Genomic DNA, 21,248 nt, shown 5'->3' with positions numbered 1-21,248 from the left:
TATCAGATACGTGTGTCCTTTAGATAAGGGATTATATATTCCTCCATTCTACAAGATATCGTATAGACATGGGACATGGATTGAAATCATTCTCTCAGTCTATGTGTCGTTTCCCGATTTCCGATTTATGACAACTGACTAATTGAACAAATCAAATCAGTCCTGGCCCGGCCGAGCACTTTCCTTTGTCATCACTAAATCATCGAGGGGCCCACAGATATCGCTTTTATCCCACCTTGGGTAAAAGGAATGGATAAACTTTGACTCAAATGCATGCTTGTACCTACTAATCGAATCACACACATCAATAAGTTTTATAACACCAAGTTACTGGTGTGTTTACTTATCATCAATGTGCAACCGACCAGCAAATAACAACTCACACGTCTCGGTTTCAAGAATATACAATGTTATCGTCTCACCAATCACTCGTGATAAAACCATGAAGTGATTCAAGTGAGCGTGGGTTTAATCCATTACTTTAATCTTATCAAAGCACTCATGAACTCTGCAGCAAACTTGTGCTATGTCTAAACACTTTAGACAATCTACAGACAGATTCATGACAATCTTCCTTCATACCTACTTCCAACGTATGACCGACTGTGGAGGTTCGAATAACCTAGTTATTATGGAAGTCAAAACATGCAAAGTGAAACGCAATAATAATATTAATCCTATGTGGTCCCAAAACTTTTGAGCGTAAATAAAAACACTTTTATTTAAACACCATATTGATTACTCATTATTCATTGCTTACTGTTTCAGAAAATCAACTTATTACTCGAATTATAAGCACAATTGTCCCATGCTCCAATCATACACACTTTGGTTTCCTATGGTCCATAATTTGTGAAATAGATCAATTGAAAACATTTCCAATGAAACTCATTTCACAATCCCTAATCCTTATTATTAGTATAAGAATACCAAATTCTTGCCACTTTTAGAATATGTCAGATTCTAACATTTTATGCAATGATTCTTTCGTAATGTCATAGCACAAAAGTCACCAAGACCCGGCTAATGAAATTACAAGGTATTCTATCAGAAATTGTTACAAGACAATTCCATAAACGTGAAGTCTCACATCCAAAGTACATTCCTTTGAACATCCTTCTCGCATAAAAGTTTCTAATCTAGACATATTTCTTAATATCCAACTCCCATTAATGGAAATATTTCCATATTTGCCATATGACAACTCATTCTTAATAGAATCTTATCTATTCATAATAATGTCAATATAGTCCATCCAGTACTATACTTCCAACTACTCACAAGCGACAAATCCTCAGTGAACCTCAGATCGTCCTTTGATAGTTGTTTAATTATTTTAGTCAAAACCAGTTCTAGTCCCTTTTCCCTCTTAATGCCCTAGGCATTTGGAAAATTTTGGAATGGTCAAATATTATAGCATATGCAATCGATCCTATACCCGAAGCGTATTGGATAAGATGCATAATGTTTCACATAAAGACATGATACTTCATCATCCTTCTGCCATAATATTTTATGTGCCTGTTCCCTTAATTCGAACTATGAAGAGGGATGCCGTAATCATAATCGAATTTTGAGAATGCACTATGTATCCTTGACTAAATTTACTAACCTTTCTCGATCTAAGCTTTATAATTTTGAAACGAAGTATAATATTCTCTCCCTTAATTATAGCAAAACAATTTTTCAACCCTTGCAACTTTGCAAAATGAATCTTTTTTTTCTATAATTAATATTGCTAACTTGCAATACTTACCATAATAATCATGCTCCCACTAACATGATGATTATTTTCTTACCAGCATAAAACTTATGCTCCCACTAGCTTTGACATGTATTCAGAAAACAATTGAACTTCTAGAAAACAATGCTTATTGAATTCCTTAAGTTCATATTTCTAATACCTAATGCTTTGATAAGCCTTTAGATAGCTCACATGTGTGTCTAAACAAATCAGAATTTATGTTACTAAGTCCCAAATGTTCTGATCAATTGCCAAATCTCACAATTCGAACTATGAAAAGGGATGTCGTAATCATAATCGAATTTGAGAATACAATTTTCACAATTGCTATCTTCTTAAAATCTCTCTTAGTGAAAGCATTTCCTCACAATCATTTTCATGAAGGAGGAAAACCTAATGACACTTAGATTTTATGATGTATGTGTTCCTATCCATGTGAATTTGTCAAAACGAAAGTTTTCGACAAATCCAAAACCATATGGACTGAACTTGTTCAATCTTGATTTCTTGCCACATGGTGACGCGAGTGCCCACCATGTCTTCCAAGTGGTTTAGCAAATCACCCTTACATATCAATGTACTTTCCATTGATCAAGGTGCTTTGTCTTTATGCATTCAAATGAGAACTCATAGAACTCACATACATATTTAGCTTAATTGGAATGGCACAGAAACAAATAATGTCAACACGATAGGTTGTAAACCTCAAGTCATGCGCTAATGATGATTAACTAGGTTTACTTTTGATTTGTTCTTGAAACTTTTCAAGACCATTAAGACTCCCACTGACTCCTTGACATATAGGGTTCTCTTGTCAAGAAACATTCCTTGACAAGACAAATATTCAAGAGTTAGTGTAGTTTTTATCAAGACTATCACTTCACATAATTGGTTCTAGTTGGTCTTTGTCTTATCCAAGACATCACAACTTACCAATCTCAAATGTGCAGGAATAAGAAGACTTTTTCCAATTCCACATTTGTTGAGTGTTATAAACCTACTAAATACTTGTCACTCAATTCACAATCTTGGAATATAACTCTAAGACTTGATATTGGAACGAAGTATGATTGACTTCTCGATTTTCACCATTTCCACAATTCTCGATTCCTCTTCTTAGACATACAAATGCACTACGACTCACTTAGAGGATCAATTGAGATATGGTTCTTAATCATTAAGACTTATCATAAAACACAATAAAAGGTACTCTCCCTTCTTCTTGGAATGGAGAAACTTTTATCTTTCTGCCTACTTGATTCTTCTTATTCGTTCTGCTATTGATTGAAACTCTTTCGATCAACTCAGAATTATACTTAATCTTATAAGTATAACCATATTTACTAAACTTTAGAAAATCATGACGAATATCTTTATCACTCTTGAGGTGGACTTGATCAACGCACAACCTAGTGTACTCGATCTCCTAGTCCTTCTCTTGACACTTTGTCAAAGAATTAGTCTAATTTCCAAATATGAAGTTTCTCATTCATCATGCAACCAAGTTCCATGACTCCAAGTTTCTGTCCAACTGAAACTTGGGCGATGAGAATCTTCCCTTATATGGCAAATTCTCGACATTTCCACAAATAACATAATTAAGAATCAAATCCATTATAGAAACAATTAAACATCAATTTTTCATACACACCATTGCAAGGATAAATAAATAAGACAAAATCAAAATTTATTTTATTGCGGAAAAACTTGTCCTTACAATGTAATTCAACTGAAAAACTATGCTATTACATATTCTTTATCAATCTATCCTAACTCTAGAGTAGTAGCTCAAAAATCTGATCCTCGAGTCCATGCGATCGAAATCCATTTCTTCATGATCAGATTCAGCACGCTTCTGCCTTAAGCTTCCTCTCTTTTCTTCGATCCTGCAAAAACATCAAAATGTAATCTTATCACATCATGTATTAAGAATCAAAGAATAGGAACTTATAGAGTTAGTTAATAGATTTTACCTGAAGTAGAGCCATGCGTCTTGACTCTCCCATCTCTTAGATCTCTCAGGTAAACAACGCAGCTTCGTCTCCAATTCCCCTTCTCTTGGCAGTAGAAGCAGATGGACTCTTTTGGAATGGCACAAGGAACTTTCTCATAATTTACCTTTTCCGGATTTCCAATGTCACCATTTTCAATGTCCATTGAAGTTTGGGAGTTTGATTTGCCAGACAAATTTGCTTGATCAGCACGCCAAATCATTTCTGATTCAGAACCTATAAGCAAATAGGTCAAATCAATGAGGGTCACATCATGGTCCATCATATAGTACTCTCTAACGAACTCACTATATGATTCAGGAAGTGACTGAAGAACCCAGTCAACAGCCAATATTTCTGAGATATCGACACCCATCATCCTTAACCTATCAATATGTGACTTCATCTCTAAGACGTGTGCACACACAAGTTTCCCATCTTCGTGTTTACTTGCCAAAAGGGCTTGAGTGAGCATGAACTTTTCAGGCCTTTGAACTTGTGGGTTAGGGAGAATAATTGGAGGAGGTGGAGGAAGTGAAGCATGACTCTCATTTCCTTGATCGTATCGTGGAACGTCATCTTCATTTGGAAAGCTTGTTCCAAGGGACTTGGGAAGACCATTGTAAGATTTAGACATCTACAAAACGGGAGAAAATTCAAGTTAGTTGATAAGAATCCTTGATGTAACACCCAAATGAAACATCAAGGCTAGGATCCAACACAACATTCTACAACCTAGAAGAGGGATGTCGTAATCTAGTTGTAGAATATTTGAAGGTAGGTAAATGACGATTTACCAATTCCCACCATGAAAAACGAAAAGTAAATTTAAGTTTTAAATGAATTGAAACTCCTAGATCCTTTGAGATTCATTGAACTTTTCAATGGCATGTTTAATCTCGATTATGCCCTTCTATTTGTGAATGGGATGCCGAGGATCACAAACAAGGTGTGAATAATCATACGAATCACGTGGTGCACCCAATTGCTACTATCACCCAATCAATGTGCCGGTTAACCATACACGCTCCATTGATATATGATAAACATCGAGCCACCCTTCACAACCAATGTCAACCCCAAATTAGTGTGCCGGTTAACCATGCACGCTCCACTAACGTTTGGCAAGGGTGTGAAGTGTAATTCCATGGATTAGCATACAATTTCACATTTTTCCTAAAGTAACTATGATTAGGGAATTTATAAAATCATTTAGTTACTTTGTACTTCATTATACTTATAATGGAAGGTTTCGTCCTATCCTACCCGTTCGGCTAACGACCCTCCACTAGTCAAGAGTACGGTGGGTAAGAGTGGATACCCATTCAAACGCCATTTTATAGGCACTTTCCTTAAACACCCCTTATAGACCAGCTTCGTGAATGAGGCCTACTAACGGTAAGACTGACTCTTTACTCATATATATATATATATATATATATATATATATATATATATATATATATATATATATATATATATTAGACTTTTAATGTTACATATATATAGTATAGGGTGTATTTTACACTTTTAAAATACTAGGTGGTTTTATTAACTTTCTCTTTTAATTAAACTTTTAATTAACTTAACAAAACCATGAGGGTGTAGTTGAACTTTTCAAAATAGTAGAGTTTTAGAATTTAAATATTACATAATTAAACTATTAATCAAAATTTTAAATTCCAAAACTTGAGGGCAAGTTTTGAAACATTTCAAAACATTAGGGTTTAGAATTTAAATATTTCAACATTAACCTTTTAATCAAAAAATTTAAATTCCAAAACTTGAGGGCAAGTTTTTGAAACTTTTCAAAACATTTGGGTTTAACTATTTACATTTCAAAAACAAAACTTTTAAGTTCAAATTTAAACTATAAAACCTAAAGGGAGTAATTTGAAACTATTCAAACTTACTAGGGATCAAATAAAAATAATATAAATCAAACAATTAATTTAGTGATTATCTATATTTGACCTAATTCAATTTCTTGCAAGATAAGTTACCCAATTAATACAAATAATCAATTTTAATCATATAAGGAATCTATTATCTAATCAATTGGTAAATATCTTTTGTTTTTGGCAGGGATAGTCTCACAAAATCATTAAAATTCGAATTTTATCAGTAAAAACAGATTAGGCAACTATTCCATAGCAAAAACAGCAAGAAATCCCGATATTGCCTCTGTCAGACGATCCGACTCGCCGAGTCACTCATGGACTCGCCGAGTAGGGCCGACTCGCCGAGTCCATGAAGGGACTCGCCGAGTCCAGTCGAACAGAAGGCAAAAAAATGATTTTCAGAATGTAAACAGTTATAGCATCACATACAACAGAAACCAATCAAGGCTCTGATACCACTGATGGGTTTTAAGCATAAGAACAATCTTATGCGCTCATACAAACCCTAATGCTTGGATCTAGGTTTCTCTATTGTACATGCAATGAATCCAAGACTCACAAACCCTAGATCTATCAAATAAGAACTGAAATAAGGGTTTAGTAATTACCTTTGATTGTTATATACCAGTAACAATCAATCCTTGCTTTGATTGGCTTCAGAAAGCTTAGCGCCTCAAGTGTTGCACCTCTAATGGAGTCACAAACACCACTAAGCAACTTGGATGAAGAGGGAGGAGAGAGGAGGCACCAAAAACGGCTGGAAACCCTAGAGGAACTCTTAGCCACGTTTTTGGGGCATAGGGGTCCTATATATACATGTAGGCTATTAGGGTTTGCAACTAGGAAACCCTAATCTGACTACTTAAGCCCTAAGCAGTCCAATGGACCATTCCAGAAGGCCCTTGGACGATTTCTTTATGGTCCTCCATGTAGAATTCGTCCATTGCCATCTAATGGATCCTAAGCCCAACCTTGTAACTATATTATAATTACAATATCAGTCCCCTTAATCTCTTTTAGTCACAAAATTAATTCTTAATTAATTCTTGACTAATATTAATTAAACAATATGATTTCTCCTTTAATATATTATTCTTATAATATATTATTCTTATAATATATTAATAAATCATAATTAAACCTTTCTCTCTCCTTAATTCATCCTACATATTGTTATGGTGAAGGCAACCCAAAAGGACCATGCTCATAATCGGGTCAAGCACATACCAAAATAGTTACGGACTTAGACACTAGTCCAACAGTCTCACCTACGCGTGGATATAAAGAACGTCAAAAATGGAGCTCGTATGCGAAAGATATGAATTTTTGAAGTTTGAAAAATAGAAGTACGCCCCGCGTACAAGAGTACGCCCAGCGTACTTGGAAGCTACGCCTCGGATTGACCACGTTGCCTCTTTCTTCGCAAGCAACACGTGTCTCGTACAATCAACACGTCCGTAGCCAGGTTGCCACTACGCCCCGTGTACGAAAAGATTACGCCCAGTGAAATAGCACTAGCCTCGACGCGTGTGTCGTAGCCTCACCACGATCGAAGCTTGGAACCCGATCAGATCTATGCCCAGCGTACTGAGGACCAGACCCCTACTATAAATAGGATGCGAGGCCTCCAGGTTTTGTTTACAAATTTCAAAACATATCTTCTCTTAAGCACTCATTTAAGCCTCTCTAAACCCTCCGAAGTCACGGGAACCTCCCTACCACCTGAAGCAAACTCCGAAGCCCCGAAGTCCTCAATCTTTTAGCTGAAACTCTGCCCGTATGAAGCCGGATTTTCATCAAAAAATCTCAGTTTCGTCATGTAAAATCCTTCCTATAAATGAAACGCTGCCTAAATCACCACCTATCAAGTGAGTTCATACGCCTACATTTTCATGTCTTTTCCTACTTTTTAGGGGGGGGGGGGATACAAGTAACACAGGGAAACTTGTGTTAAACTACAAATCATTATTTTCTTTCAGTTTATATAACTATTGCGTGAAAACATGTGCATACAGAACATCTTATGACAGAACAGTATTAGTTCAAATGAAACATACATTGTAAACTATAATAGGTATAGATTTGGTTACATTCTCATTATTTTACCCTTTCAGGGCAAAGAAACAATTATATAAAAATACGATTATTTTTATATTATAAACATAACAAAAGGAGTAACAATTTCATGTATGAATATTTTCAATAACAAAACACGTATATCGTTGGAAATTTGTGAGACATCGTCGTCGTTATACCTACCAAGGTATACATGGAAGTCCTGTTTTATAACCAGAGTCTCCTCCCAGAGACCATGATACTTGTGTATAGATCTATACATGATTGATGACCCCGCACCCTGGCTGTAAGCTACAGCACGACCGACAGGTTATGGGTGAGAAATATCAAACATAATGACGCTTGAACAACGTCGTGGCAGGCAAATCATTTGTTAGCACGGTTATGAAAACTCACATGATAAACGGAAATACGTTATTTTTACGTGAAATTAATATTTTATTTATTTTATGTAATTATTCAGCGCTTCAAATGGTTTTATCTTCGAATAAAACTATATGTTACAGAATTAAGTATGACAGTTATACTTATACTTTTCAGTATGGGTATACACAAACAAGTTTACAAATCAGCTTTAAGGAAAATATAGGATTTTCCGGGCATACAGAACATCTTAGGTATAGTTTTGGTTACATTCTCTATATTTTACCCTTTCAGGGAAAAGAAACGATTATATAAAAATATGATTATTTTTATATTATAAACATAACAAAAGGAGTAACAATTTCATGTATGAATATTTTCAATAAGAAAACACGTATATCGTTGGAAATTTGTGAGACGTCGTCTTCGTTATACCTACCAAGGTATACATGGAAGTCCTGTTTTATAACCAGAGTCTCCTCCCAGAGACCGTGATACTTGTGTATAGATCTATACGAGATTGATGACCCCGCACCCTGGCTGTTAGCTACAGCACGACCGACAGGTTATGGGTGAGAAATATCAAACATAATGACGCTTGAAGAACGTCGTGGCAGGCAAATCATTTGTTAGCACGGTTATGAAAACTCACATGATAAACGGAAATACCTTATTTTTACGTGAAATTAATATTTTATTTATTTTATGTAATTATTCAGCCCTTCAAATGGTTTTATCTTCGAATAAAACTATATGTTACAGAATTAAGTATGACAGTTATACTTATACTTTTCAGTAGGGGTATACACAAACAAGTTTACAAATCAGCCTTAAGGAAAATATAGGATTTTCCGGTAAAAGATACGATTACTACAAATAAGCAGCTTACAACTCAGTTTTATAGAAAATATCAGATTTTCTGGAAACAAATGTGATTTCATCTCATTTTATGGCATGTATTTTCATATAAATGTTTATGAACTCACCAACTTAAATGTTGACACTTTTTCTCAAATAACTTCTATTCTCAGGAAACCGGTAAAATAGGTACAACCACGAACTTTTGAAGATGAAGTACTATAGACTGATGTCTTTTAACTATTGTTTACACATTTTGGTGTTAAAACACAATGTTTAGAATATATATATATATATATATATATATGTAAACATTTATATTTTATAATTGCATGGTTGTTGTTAATTGATTACTATTATGCAATTCTTGTGATACTATACATGACGTCCTCCACCCCCGAATGTTTCCGCCGTTCATGTTTGGGGGTGTGACAATGTCACACCCCCAAACCAAGGATGGCGGAAATGTCCGGGGGTGGAGGACTTAATGTATAGTATCACAACAACGAGTATAATAGTGCCCAAAGTAAATACAACCATCGTAAATATAATTGAAAAAGGTTATACAATAGTATGTTCTTACATGTTTCCAATCAATTACACTTATGATGACAAAAATGAAATGTTTGACGATTTAACGTCCCATCCTCAAAAGCGGTTGATTTCCTGTTTCACTGAATTCCTGAGAATACAAGTAGTTTGAAAAAGCGTCAACAATTAAGTTGGTGAGTTCATAAGAGTTTTATTGGAGAAAGAAGTCGTTTTCCTTGTAAAAATCGATAGAGTATGATTTCAGAAAATTCAATATTTTCTTTATTAAACGCGAAATGAACTCTCCTATGTTATGCAACAATGTACCCTAGAAAGACCTGCAGATTCCTTCTATAATCACCCAGTGTATATAAGTTATATAAAATTTAAGTTAAATGAACTGTCGAATATAATGGGTCTGCCCTAGATCCACAACTAAACAAGGAACAGGAAGTAAGGCGGACCCACCAATTCTAAGTTGATTGTGACTAGATTCTTATATAACTCTAGCATATACACTTAGCAATTATAGCCGAAGTCTAACAATTCTAGATGAAATGTAGTTTTGATAGAAATATGTTTCCAAAGAAAATCCCATATTTTCCTTATAAAAGTCATGTACTCTTAAATGTCAAGACAGAGAATATGTGTGTGTTTTGTACTTATAATGTTCATAATGGTAATGTGTTTCCAAAGAAAAGCCAATATTTTTCCTTATAAAAAGTCATGTAGTCTTAAATGTCAAGACAGAGAATATACAAGTATTTTTCCATACTTAAAGTAATTCATGCAAGTTTAAATCGGCATAAACTCGTTTAATTTAGAAGTAAAATCCCTTTTCATTTTAGAATATTTCCTATAAACTTGAAAGATTGTTAACTCCCTATGTGAGTCGCTATAACCATACTACGACAAAATAACCTGCTTGCGACGTTCTTCAGGCGTCGGAATCGAAATGACATTTGTCACCCCCGATCGGCCGATCGGGCTTATGCAAGCAGCATGGGTGTGGGTTGTCAATCCCAATATAGATCTATACACAATTATCACGCTCTCCCTACAAGAGACTGTGGTTATAACTAATTCAGGATTTTATGTGGTACTTAAGAGTACCCCGAAGGAGAATGTCTCACAACTTACTTTAACTAGTTTACATATAGTTTTGGGTATAAAAACCTCTTCCGTGGAGGAAGTGAAATCACCTTTTATGAAAATACATTTGTGATATAAATCCATAAACTATTACTATTATAGTTTATCAAGTAGTACATGAAAAACCCATTTGTTTCGAGAGTAAAACCTTTTCCACGTAGTATGCTTTTATCGAAAATTCATAAACTATACTTAATGTAGTTTATTGTATGTGTTCGAAATGAATGGAGGAAAACCTTAACGTGAATGACTAATTTCTGTTTATGATGATAAACTAACAAGAATGCATCCAAACATTGAGAAACTTATTGTTATGCACTTTGCTCAACATACTACAAAGTGTTGTTAATATGGTAAATTATGCAACTAGTTTTTATCCTTTCCGCACTGTTTTGAAATTATCATAGAAAAATCATACGAAGTAGAAAATTAACTCCGTAAACTCTGAGAGTTTAGAAAATGAGTCTAGTTTATTCATATTTTTTATTATGATTTTTAGAAGTCTCTAACTTATAGGCAGTTTTGTAAAAATCTCCATAAATCGTAGAAAAATCATATGGAGATGTGCAAGTAGTCATTTTAAAGGTATAAACCTGAACTACTTTCATATAATATAGTTTTGAAAAATAGTAAGTTTAAGTTGGGTAAAACAGTTCCTGAACAGATCACAACTTTTCTGTTGTAAGCTGTCAAGTCAAGTTTTGAATATGTTTTGGTGTTTTAACTTGTATTCCCACCTGAAAACTGAAGAAAACTAGAAAATGTAAGGGTATGAACTCACCTTGAGTGATGACTTGAAGAGTGGAAGGTCGAAGACGAGGAGTATCAAGTCAAGACCACTTGATGAACACGTGAGAGTTTGGATGATCCTAAGAACGATTTTTGGTGTTAAGATTTAATCTTAGCCATTATTATCGTATAATCTTGTAATGTATGGCTCGTGAACCCCGTTATACTTCGTTTATGATTGTTTTAAGTCCCTGAGAGGGTCCTTAGTCGTGTTTTGATGCGTTTAACTCCCTTTTTAGGGCTTTTACATTGGTAACACTTAGATTCTTCAAGACACTTGAATTCTTGACATACAAATGCACATTTTTATAGAATAACTTTTAGCATACAAGTACTAATTAAGTTTTGACCGGTTTGACTTGTTCACCTTGACTTGTTGACTTTGACTTGAATTTGACGGTTGTCACAGACAGATTGGTATCAGAGCATTGTTTATAGTGAACTCAGTATATCAATTCATAAAAGATATACAACTATAAATACAATGGGACCGGAGTGCTCTGACTGCAAGTATACTTTTAAAATATAAGTATTATACTAACACTCACACATATAGAAATAGTATCACAGTAATCACTACATAAAAGTATTTGGATGTTGGATACTGCAGTTAAACCTGGACAGTTATATAACCATATCTGGGATAAATATAGCCTGATCAACTATATTTATTTGAGATATGATCAACATGTGTTTGGGAGTGATGGTAGTGTTGCGACAAGTCTAAAACTTACCAAACTCTAGTCATACAGAAGAACTCTAGAACAGAACACAAATTTAAAATACTATAGGAGTATTTTGTAATATTATAAGAACTACATTATTTCTGTGCATCTTACCTTTAATTTCTCGTATAGACTTTATGGCAGGATATCCTCCACCTGCAGATCCCTACTTCCCTGGTCAAGGGAATTATGGATGGATTGAAGAAGATCCAGAGGAGGATCCATAAGAAATACTAGAAGAGGAAGAGGAACCAATGAAGGAAGAAGAAGAAGATTCTGATGGCACTGACACAAAACCTGAAGTTTATAACCCCCCAGCAGCCGTTCAACACCCTGCAATAGGACAAGATTTTCAAGGACCGACACCAGCATGGGCCGCATACTTGCACCAGTAGAGTCGACAACAACGACAACGCCCTCCTTACAGGATTACAAGAGGTTTTTATGACCTCTATGAAGGAGGTTCAGTCAACAGGGCTCTCCCTGTCATAGTACATCACATTGCTCGCCAAATTGATCAGGCGCGAAATTCAATAAACCGAATCCTTGAAGTAAATGCAACTGCCCAGATTAACACTGTTGATCGTTTAGATGAAGTTCATGACCAAACCCGAACTCACACCGAAGTACTACAAGGACAAGTGGATGGTGCCCAAGATGAATTAAGAATACTAAGGGAGCATCAGATTGCCCTGGAAAGGCGTTTAATAGAAACAAAACACCAGGGAGCAGAGTCCAATGTTCGGCGTAGTACTCGCCGCAAGTAGTATTTATACTACTTCCAATTTTGATATAAGCTAGGACTTCGGATATATATGTTAATACTAATCTTATCTATGTAAAACCGAACCCAGTTATTAGACTTCTATACTAATCAGGGAAATGTAATGCTATCAAGTTTTCTTTAAACTTTGATGTACTTTACACCAGTAACAAGGTCAAACTTTCCAATAACATTATGTATCAATATATATCAAAGTAGAGATGGATGATAAGAAAGCAATTAATACCTCATGGAAATATCATGAATTTCTAGGAGATGAAGCACATAAGAAGTCTTCATCTTTAGAAGGAAATATCCATACTTTGAAGCACCGAAAATCACCACACCACTACTTAGATCATCAACATATCTGCAATTACGGAAAAGACACTTAAGAATACACTTTAAAGGGTCTTGGAGGCTGAAAACTAGGGTTTAGTGGCTTCAAAGTGAAGTCATTCCTGGATTTTAGGGTTTAACTTCTTTAAATACATGATAACTTTCATTCGAGGCCTCTAAAGTGTGAGAAAATGACCCCATGACCCGTATACATGATCAAGAATCATTTTCTTGAACTTTGCCCCCCCCCCCCCGGAAGTTAACTTTAACCAAGCTAAAAGGTAGTTTTAACATGCAAGCATAAGAAAAACTACCCTAGATGACGGAAACAAAAATATGGGTCGTTACAATGCTCCCCTCCTTAAGAGGTTTCCATCCTGGAATCAAGAATTGGAACAAAAAGGCGATGATAACATGCCCCCATGTTATCCTTAAGCTCCCAAGTCTTGTGACCTTTAGGTTTGTTATTACACAAGACTTTCACGAGATTCACCCTCTCCTTAAGCGGTTGATTGGTTTCACGTTCCAAGATTGCCTCGGGTACCTCCATTAATCATTTCGACTCGTCAAACCGCAACTCATCCAAAGGTAGTATGCTCCGCTCCTCGGCTAAACGCTTCTATATGTAACAAATATGGAAAATAATATAGATTCCCTCTAGCTCTAGCGGTAAATCCAACTTGTACGCCTGATCACAGACACACTACAACATAACAAGTGGACCGATGTAATGAGGTTTAAATAGGCCTCGCTTGCCGAAGGGAATAATTCCTTTCCGTGGTGAGACTTTCGGCATTACTTTCTCAGCCACCTCAAAGGTCATTTTTAGTGCTTTTAAGATAAATACTTCTTTTTCCCTTTCATATACCACACACAAGCGATCACAAACTATCTTCAATTTATCATCAATAATTAGTATAATCTTCCGAGCTCGCAAACTGTTTCTCCCCGGATCCAACCAGCATGTAGGAGAATGACATTTCCTCCCAAAGAGTTCAATGGAGCACTTGGAACTTAATGGAGCACTTGGGAGTCATGGAGCATGTGAGAAATGAATGGATCATCTGAGAAGAGAATGGATCTCCTCACAAATGAATGGATCTCATGATAAAGGATATTATATGCCAAAGTGACATCAGACGCCATGAAGTGACATGAGATGCCATCAAGTGACTTGATATGCCACTAAGTGACATGATAAGCCACCAAGTGACTTGATAAGCCACCAAGTGACTTAATATGCCACCAAGGGACATAATATGCCACCAAGTGACTTGATGTGCCACCAAGTGACTTGATATGCCACTCAGTGACATGATATGCCACTGGGTGACAGGATATGCCACCAAGTGATATGATACACCATTCATGAGGAGGATGCATAATTATGGAGATGATGCGCCAACTTGGTGTCTAGATGTGCCAACCTAGGAGAGGATGTGCCATCTACATGCTTGATGCACCATCTTGATGCAAGGATGTGCCATTTGTTTCCTTGATATGACAAGGTATCCCTTGATGAGCTGTATGGTATGACGTCCTTTATGATGCTCAAGATTTTCCAAGGGTGCCATGAAGTTGAAGATGTTCAAGGAATACACATTGATGCACAAACATAATGGATGAAACACCACTAGTGTTCATGATGCGTAATTATGGCTCATGATGCTCCATTATGTGTGTTGTTGATGCTCATGGGTTATATGACATGGATGAATGTTCCAGAAGATGCCGGATGGCGGATTGTGATTGGTTGACACCTTTTATGGGCCCATGGGCCAATATTCTTGAACCATTAGAGTTTTAGGTCTAACCTCTCAAGAATAAATAGAGATGCATGCTAACTCATGTGTCTTTTCTTTGTCCCCTTAGCGAGTAGGACGAATCTATGTTGGTTGTACTTGTAATCTCTATTTGAGAAATATGTGAATAAGGAATACTCGTCTCCTGCCCATGGACATAGTTTAGCTTGACCGAACCATGCAAATATTGTATCTTTGTGTGCTTTAGGTTTTGTGTGTTATCGAAATTACTTCCTAACAAGGGTCATCAGAACATTGCAAGTGACATCAGATTTGTTATGACTCTTGAAAATATCATCTGTTTCCCTAACAGGTGGTATTAGAGTTGTGGTTGGTGTTCTGTTGATTGAAGATGACATCTCACAAATTCGATTTGGAGCATTTCATTGGTTCGGATGATTTCACTTTGTGGAAGGTGAAGATGAAGGCTCTTCTGGTTCAACAAGGATGTGACACTGGAAGGAGAAGCGAATTTGATCCCTATTCTCTCTTCGTTCCTTGTTCTCTCTCTCTCTCTCTCTCTCTCTCTCTCTAGCTCACCCCTCTCAACTTTCTTTCTCTTCAGTGTATGGAGAAATGGTATTGCACTTTTTGGAAATAACTAGAAATGCAGATTTTTATTTCTTATCTAAAACAAACAAGAAATGGTTCCAATGTTAATTACCTTCTTAACCCCCCCCCCCCCCCCCCGCCTTATATTTTTAATTTAAAATTGCCACCACAATCTTTTATAAGTTATCACATAAATGCATTTACAAATTGTCTGATTATGATTATTACTATGATCAATATTTTAAATAGAAATCGAACTCATAAACAACCACATTTAATGCTAAAAATAAACCAAAGTTGTTATTTTGGTAAAGACTATGGACTATTTTGTAATATATTCTTATTATTATAATAATTAAAAATATTTTTTAGAAAACATAACTTTTAGTGGCATATTAAAACATTATGCCTACTAATAATTATGATTACTAGCGTTATAAAATATTAAGTGCCATTAAATTCATTAATTTTTATAGTGGCACATAGAAAACATAATATAGTGGCACATAAAAAATATGTCATTAAAAATGTATGTTAATAAATGACAATTTTTTGTAATAACACTTTATTCTAGAATGTCGTGAACACCTCATATCATACTTATGTTTAATCAAATAAACATAACCATATTTACCGAAGTCATCAATAAATGTAACGAGGTATCTCTCACCATGTCTTGTAGCTGATATGGATAGTCCACATACATTAGTATGTATAAGGTCCAACATATTCTTCCCTCTTTTATAGTTTTCTGTGAATGAGGCCTTATCCATCTTCCCTAATAAAAAAGATTTGCGTACATCATCTTTTGGTTTTGGTCAAATGATTCAAATCCCATTTGCTTGGAGCTTGGGGTTTGGAATTTCTTATTTATATGGCCAAGACGACAATTCGAAAAACATGATTTATCTAAAGTATCTTTGGATACATTTCAATCAATGTTTAAGATTATGCTTTTATTTCTTCTAATGCCTATAACAGTTTCATAAATACAATTACATGGATTTGCTTTAAACTAATGTTACTTATTCTTGTAAACCGAAATAGTACTATTCTAAAATTAAAAATCAAAACCATCCAGATACAATGCATTAACATAAATAATGTTTGTAGTCATTTATGGCGAATAACAACAATCTAATAACATGGCAGAAAATACAGTAGAAAGCGTGAGGTGGTGTTGCCCAATCCTCTTGACGACATTTGTGTGTTTGTTATCCATAATCAAGTTGAACTCCGCATGCTTCAACGTTTTAGCCACAACCTCTATTTAAGACCCAAGAGTTTGAAGAAGTATTATGAAGTCAATCATGTAAATACCTAAAGTGCAATACTGATTGCCTTTGTTCATCTTTATATCTCTAAGTATTTAGGATAGCTACTCTATCAATGTCCATTTAGTCCCCTCAAGAAGCAAATGGCTTCGTTAGGATTACTTGTAAGAAGTATCTCAAAGTCAGTCTTCCACTTACCCGTGGGATTAGGGTTGAGGTTAGTGTCCCAACTTTACCGTTCTCCTTTCCCTTGGAGGGTGTTGGCCTTTGCAATTAAATAATTTTCTTATGGTGTCCAAAATTAATAAGATAAGTAAATATTAATGATTTCTCATTTCCACTTTGATCCTTCCAGCACCACTTAAAGTGTTAAACTGTCGATGAACCTCACTTTTGGCTCTTCTTTCCATTTTACACCTTTCTCATGTAAATATTTTATTTAAATCTCATAAGGTAAAATTACACTAATTTAATTAGCATTTTGTCATGTAAATACACTTTGTTAATTAAGTGAATAAAACCGAAAGAAACAACACGGAATCATGTGCAAATATTGACTACCCTTTAACACGAAACATACATCATCAAATTCAAATAAAACAAGGAGAATGAGCTGGCGATTTCATTTGCATATGATCACAAAGGTATATTGATGAACGTGTTCAACCACGCAAAAAGCTTACAAATCCTGTTGTGGAACACTCATGAAAACATTCCATCTAACAAAAAGAGGAGGAAATAATCCACGAAAAACATCCTACAGTTCGAGTTACGGGCTCCTATACTACTTCTGGAGTACTCGAAAAAAACCCAAAGATGGGGATGAGAATGTTCTCAAATTTCCTCCTTCTGAACTATGATATGGAAACAGAAAAATGACTATATAACGATAATCAAGTACATGGAAATATTGAACTACTAATTGTGTTTCATCAATGTTCATATAACTTGCTGTAGGTTCTTTACAAGTTCTGCTGCTGTCATACAAAAGTCATCCTTAATCTGCACAAATAAAAGAAAACGGAATTTCCTATTTAGATGCATACAAATATTACTTTCCAATCAATTGTGTACAAAAACATGACACAGAAAAATACTAAACGTCAAATATATAACTTCAGAATTTTTGGGGTTTAATTCTGTAGGAGATATAACAAAATTTTTATATCATATTATATTTCTTTACATGCTGTAGTCGTATAACATCCAAATGGTTAATTTGTTAGCCTCCCAAATGATCACATAAACTTCCCCAACATGTAATCACCACACTCCAATACATTAATTTGAATGATTAATTATTAGATGTGGGGACTAATTTCACTATTGTTATTATTCATCGTGATCATTAGGGTTTCAGAATTCATGTACCTGAGCAACAATATTGATTAGAAGTGTGGTCTTAGCAAAAGGCATGGCACTGCTACTGATGATCGACAATCCAAGCTTCTGCATCTGGGTTAAAGCTTTCATCAAGGTAGAAAAGTTTTTCTGGCTCTGAATTTTTACAAGCACACTGCTTCCTGACATCCGAACTTCAATCTCAGGTGACAATTTGCAAAGATGAGTATTGTCTTCAGAGTTCGTTTCATCAGATGAGTAGTATTCATCATCACTAGTACTAACTCTAGACCTCCTTATGGAAATAACAGATTCTTGAACATTCTTTCTCTTTGTTCCTGATAATTCCTCCAGTTCCTTCACCCGATCTTGAAGTTCTTTTATGTAAGTAGATGCATCTTCAAGCACCGAAGCCTTGTCCATCTACAAACGTTCAAACAACAGTTACTTCATCTATATTTTCTTAATGATTTATGTGTTTTGAGTGTGTTAACAAGTTCTTAAGACAAATAAGAACTCATTTTAAGAGTTTTAGCGTAAAAAAGAAACAAGCACCTTCTTAAGCTTAGGGATGAGGGAAGATAAGGAAATAAAGTGTCGATTTAACTTTTCTCTTCTCTTCCTCTCTGCCAAAACATGATCTTGTGCCTGAATCGGATTCCTGGGCATTATTGGAACCTTTGTGGCACCAACAGCTTCATATCCAAGTGAATCATTAATCTGGAGCATCTCGTTTTTAGGTTTTAGATCTCCAAAAGATATGGTGAAAGTGTTAGATGAGGGAAGACTAGTAGCAATAAGGGGTTCTGGGGTTGGAGATCGTTTCTGAATTATACTGCATCTTTTCTTAAAAGATTGGTCCATAGGTGTCATGTTTTCTGTATTGCATTCTGAGGAAAATGAATCAACACTGAAGTTATCAATAATAGTGTCAAAAAGTTGGCTTATCTCATCACCATTCATGAATCCTATCTCTTCCGTTTCCTGCAGTAGAGATCCAAAATTCCATTAAAATAAGTTAACGAAGACTATAATTTTTTTACTTATAAGCCTTGAATATACGCAAAACAAATTGAATGTGTTGCTTACCATTTCTGATAACCATACTGGTGACAAATCCATTACTACTTGCGATCTTAATATGTTCAACTCTAGGTATCCTGCAATAATATATACATCCAATTTCTTTAAATTTAACACAAAAGTTAATTTAAAAACGGATGATATAGAAGAAAATTTTCGTTCTAGTGAGAGTGATGAAATGGGATAATATTTTTACCTTTCAATGAAGGAGAAGTCTGCTTTTTGTCAATTCAATTGAGGATGAGAAGAAATTCCTTTGTTTTTATATTGTAGCTAGAAGACTTCTTTAAGGTTGTTTATTCAACCCAGGCATGTGCAAATGTAAACTCCGTGTCTCGATAAATGGTATTTCTTCTCACTTGCTTCCAGAAAACGTGCTTTTATTTTTTATTTTTTTATATATATACATATTTTAATCCCATGCTTAGATGTATGGTCAAAGTAAGCCAATAACACGCTATGGCCTTATGGGCGATCACCTATTTGAGTCATATATGGAAAACGGGAGTGAGTAGGTATTCTTTTGCTTTTGCTTCAAAAGTTTATTGCGTCGTTATAAACCTCTCCGAAAGATCAGGAAGAAGATTATCTTTCATAAAGGGAGGCGCAAGCAATTGATTATGTCAATTGACTTTTGAACAACATAACAGAAAATATATGAATATATTCCGGTCTTACTAAATCTAGAACATAGTTACTATATAATTAGTTTCACATATAACTAAAATACATATTATATAACACGTTGAAGGAATCCTTACGTCCTTATATTCATCGTTTTTCTATGTCTTTATCTACTCAGATAGTTTGAATTATGTGTTTATTTATTTCGTGACTTGGTATTTAAATATCCCTTTTGGTACAATTAATGAATTAAGTCTTTTACTCTCAAATTCTACATCGTAGCATTGTCGATTAATTAGGGTGAAAAATTTCCCATGCCTTCCATTCCATTCACGTAGGGATGTCAAAAAGTCTTGTGGGATCCTGAACCTATGGGTAATCAAGGAATTCAAGGGTGGGGAGATTGGAGATTTCGGGGGCGGGGGTGGGGAGACTGGAGATTTCGGGGGCGGGGGCAGGGGAACAGTAAAATTTTGCGGGTGGGGGAGGGGATGCAACCCGTGTCCTGTTTGCCCCGTTGACATCCCTACATTCACATAATCCATATACACATAAAAAGATAATACAAATGAGCCTATCTACACAAATACAATGGGCTAACTAAAATGTGCTAATATACATAATACAAGATACACTAATACGTCCCTGCATTTTGAAGGGTAGTAGACGAAAGAACGCTCAAACTAGATCTAAATTCGGATCTGAAAGGTCTGTGCAACAACATTTGCAATAAATCGGTATTCAGCTTCTGCAGTTGATATGTAAATTGTGTCTTGGCGTTTCGAGGACAATGCGAAAATGTTGTCGCCAAGATAAACACAATAACCCCTAGTGGAACGACGTGAGACACGACATCTCTCTAATCGTCGTTTGAGTAGGCAATGCCACCCGTGGTGGAAGACGCATGCATATGTAAGACGAAGACAGTGGTCCCTCATGTGTATCTGAGGATACGCTTGAGAGCATGGAAGTGTGGCTCTCAGGGGTCACTACAACAAAATGAGGCTAATGCAACCCCGCTAAAAGGTTGCATTAGGCCTTAAAAAAGTTGCATAATGCCTAAAGCAACCTTTTATCAAAGGTTGCATTAGGTAAAGTTGCATTAGATCTAAAGCAACTTTTTTCTTCGAAAATGCAACCTTGTTTGAGAAGTTGCAAATCTTTTTTAAATGCAACTTTTTTTATTGCAGCGTGTGTTAGGCAAAAGCAACCTTTTTAATACTCATATGCAACTTTTTTACACTTAGATGCAACTTTTTTAACTGTTTTAGTTACTAAAATCCAACTTTTTTTATAATCAAATGCAACCTTAATTATGTTTTCTAATAAAGAATTGCAAC

General features: G+C 35.3%; 1 protein-coding gene across 1 annotated transcript; it reads right to left on the bottom strand.

Annotated features, from left to right (window-relative positions):
• Window positions 1–17,480: 17,480 nt before the first annotated feature.
• Window positions 17,481–19,513, bottom strand: LOC145169214 (transcription factor bHLH18-like). The gene is made up of 5 exons (XM_079087785.1): window positions 19,481–19,513; window positions 19,291–19,361; window positions 18,757–19,185; window positions 18,232–18,624; window positions 17,481–17,862 (listed from the first exon to the last, which is right to left on the bottom strand). Exons 2-5 carry the CDS (start codon window positions 19,321–19,323, stop codon window positions 17,800–17,802), a joined length of 918 nt encoding a protein of 305 aa, XP_078943911.1. The 5' UTR covers window positions 19,324–19,361; window positions 19,481–19,513; the 3' UTR covers window positions 17,481–17,799.
• Window positions 19,514–21,248: the final 1,735 nt, after the last annotated feature.

The sequence above is a fragment of the Lactuca virosa genome, chromosome 4 (assembly GCF_052849685.1).
Source record: "Lactuca virosa cultivar CGN04683 chromosome 4, Lactuca_virosa_CGN04683_v6, whole genome shotgun sequence".
Taxonomy (NCBI): Eukaryota; Viridiplantae; Streptophyta; class Magnoliopsida; order Asterales; family Asteraceae; genus Lactuca; species Lactuca virosa.
This window is presented reverse-complemented; position numbering and strand designations above follow the sequence as displayed.

Coding starts and splice junctions, on each gene's coding strand:
- LOC145169214 (XM_079087785.1), bottom strand. CDS start 19,323: ATGGATTTGTCACCAGTATGGTTATCAGAAATG. Junction 18,625..18,756: donor TCATCCCTAAGCTTAAGAAG/GTGCTTGTTTCT, acceptor GAACGTTTGTAG/ATGGACAAGGCTTCGGTGCT. Junction 17,863..18,231: donor TAATCAATATTGTTGCTCAG/GTACATGAATTC, acceptor TTATTTGTGCAG/ATTAAGGATGACTTTTGTAT.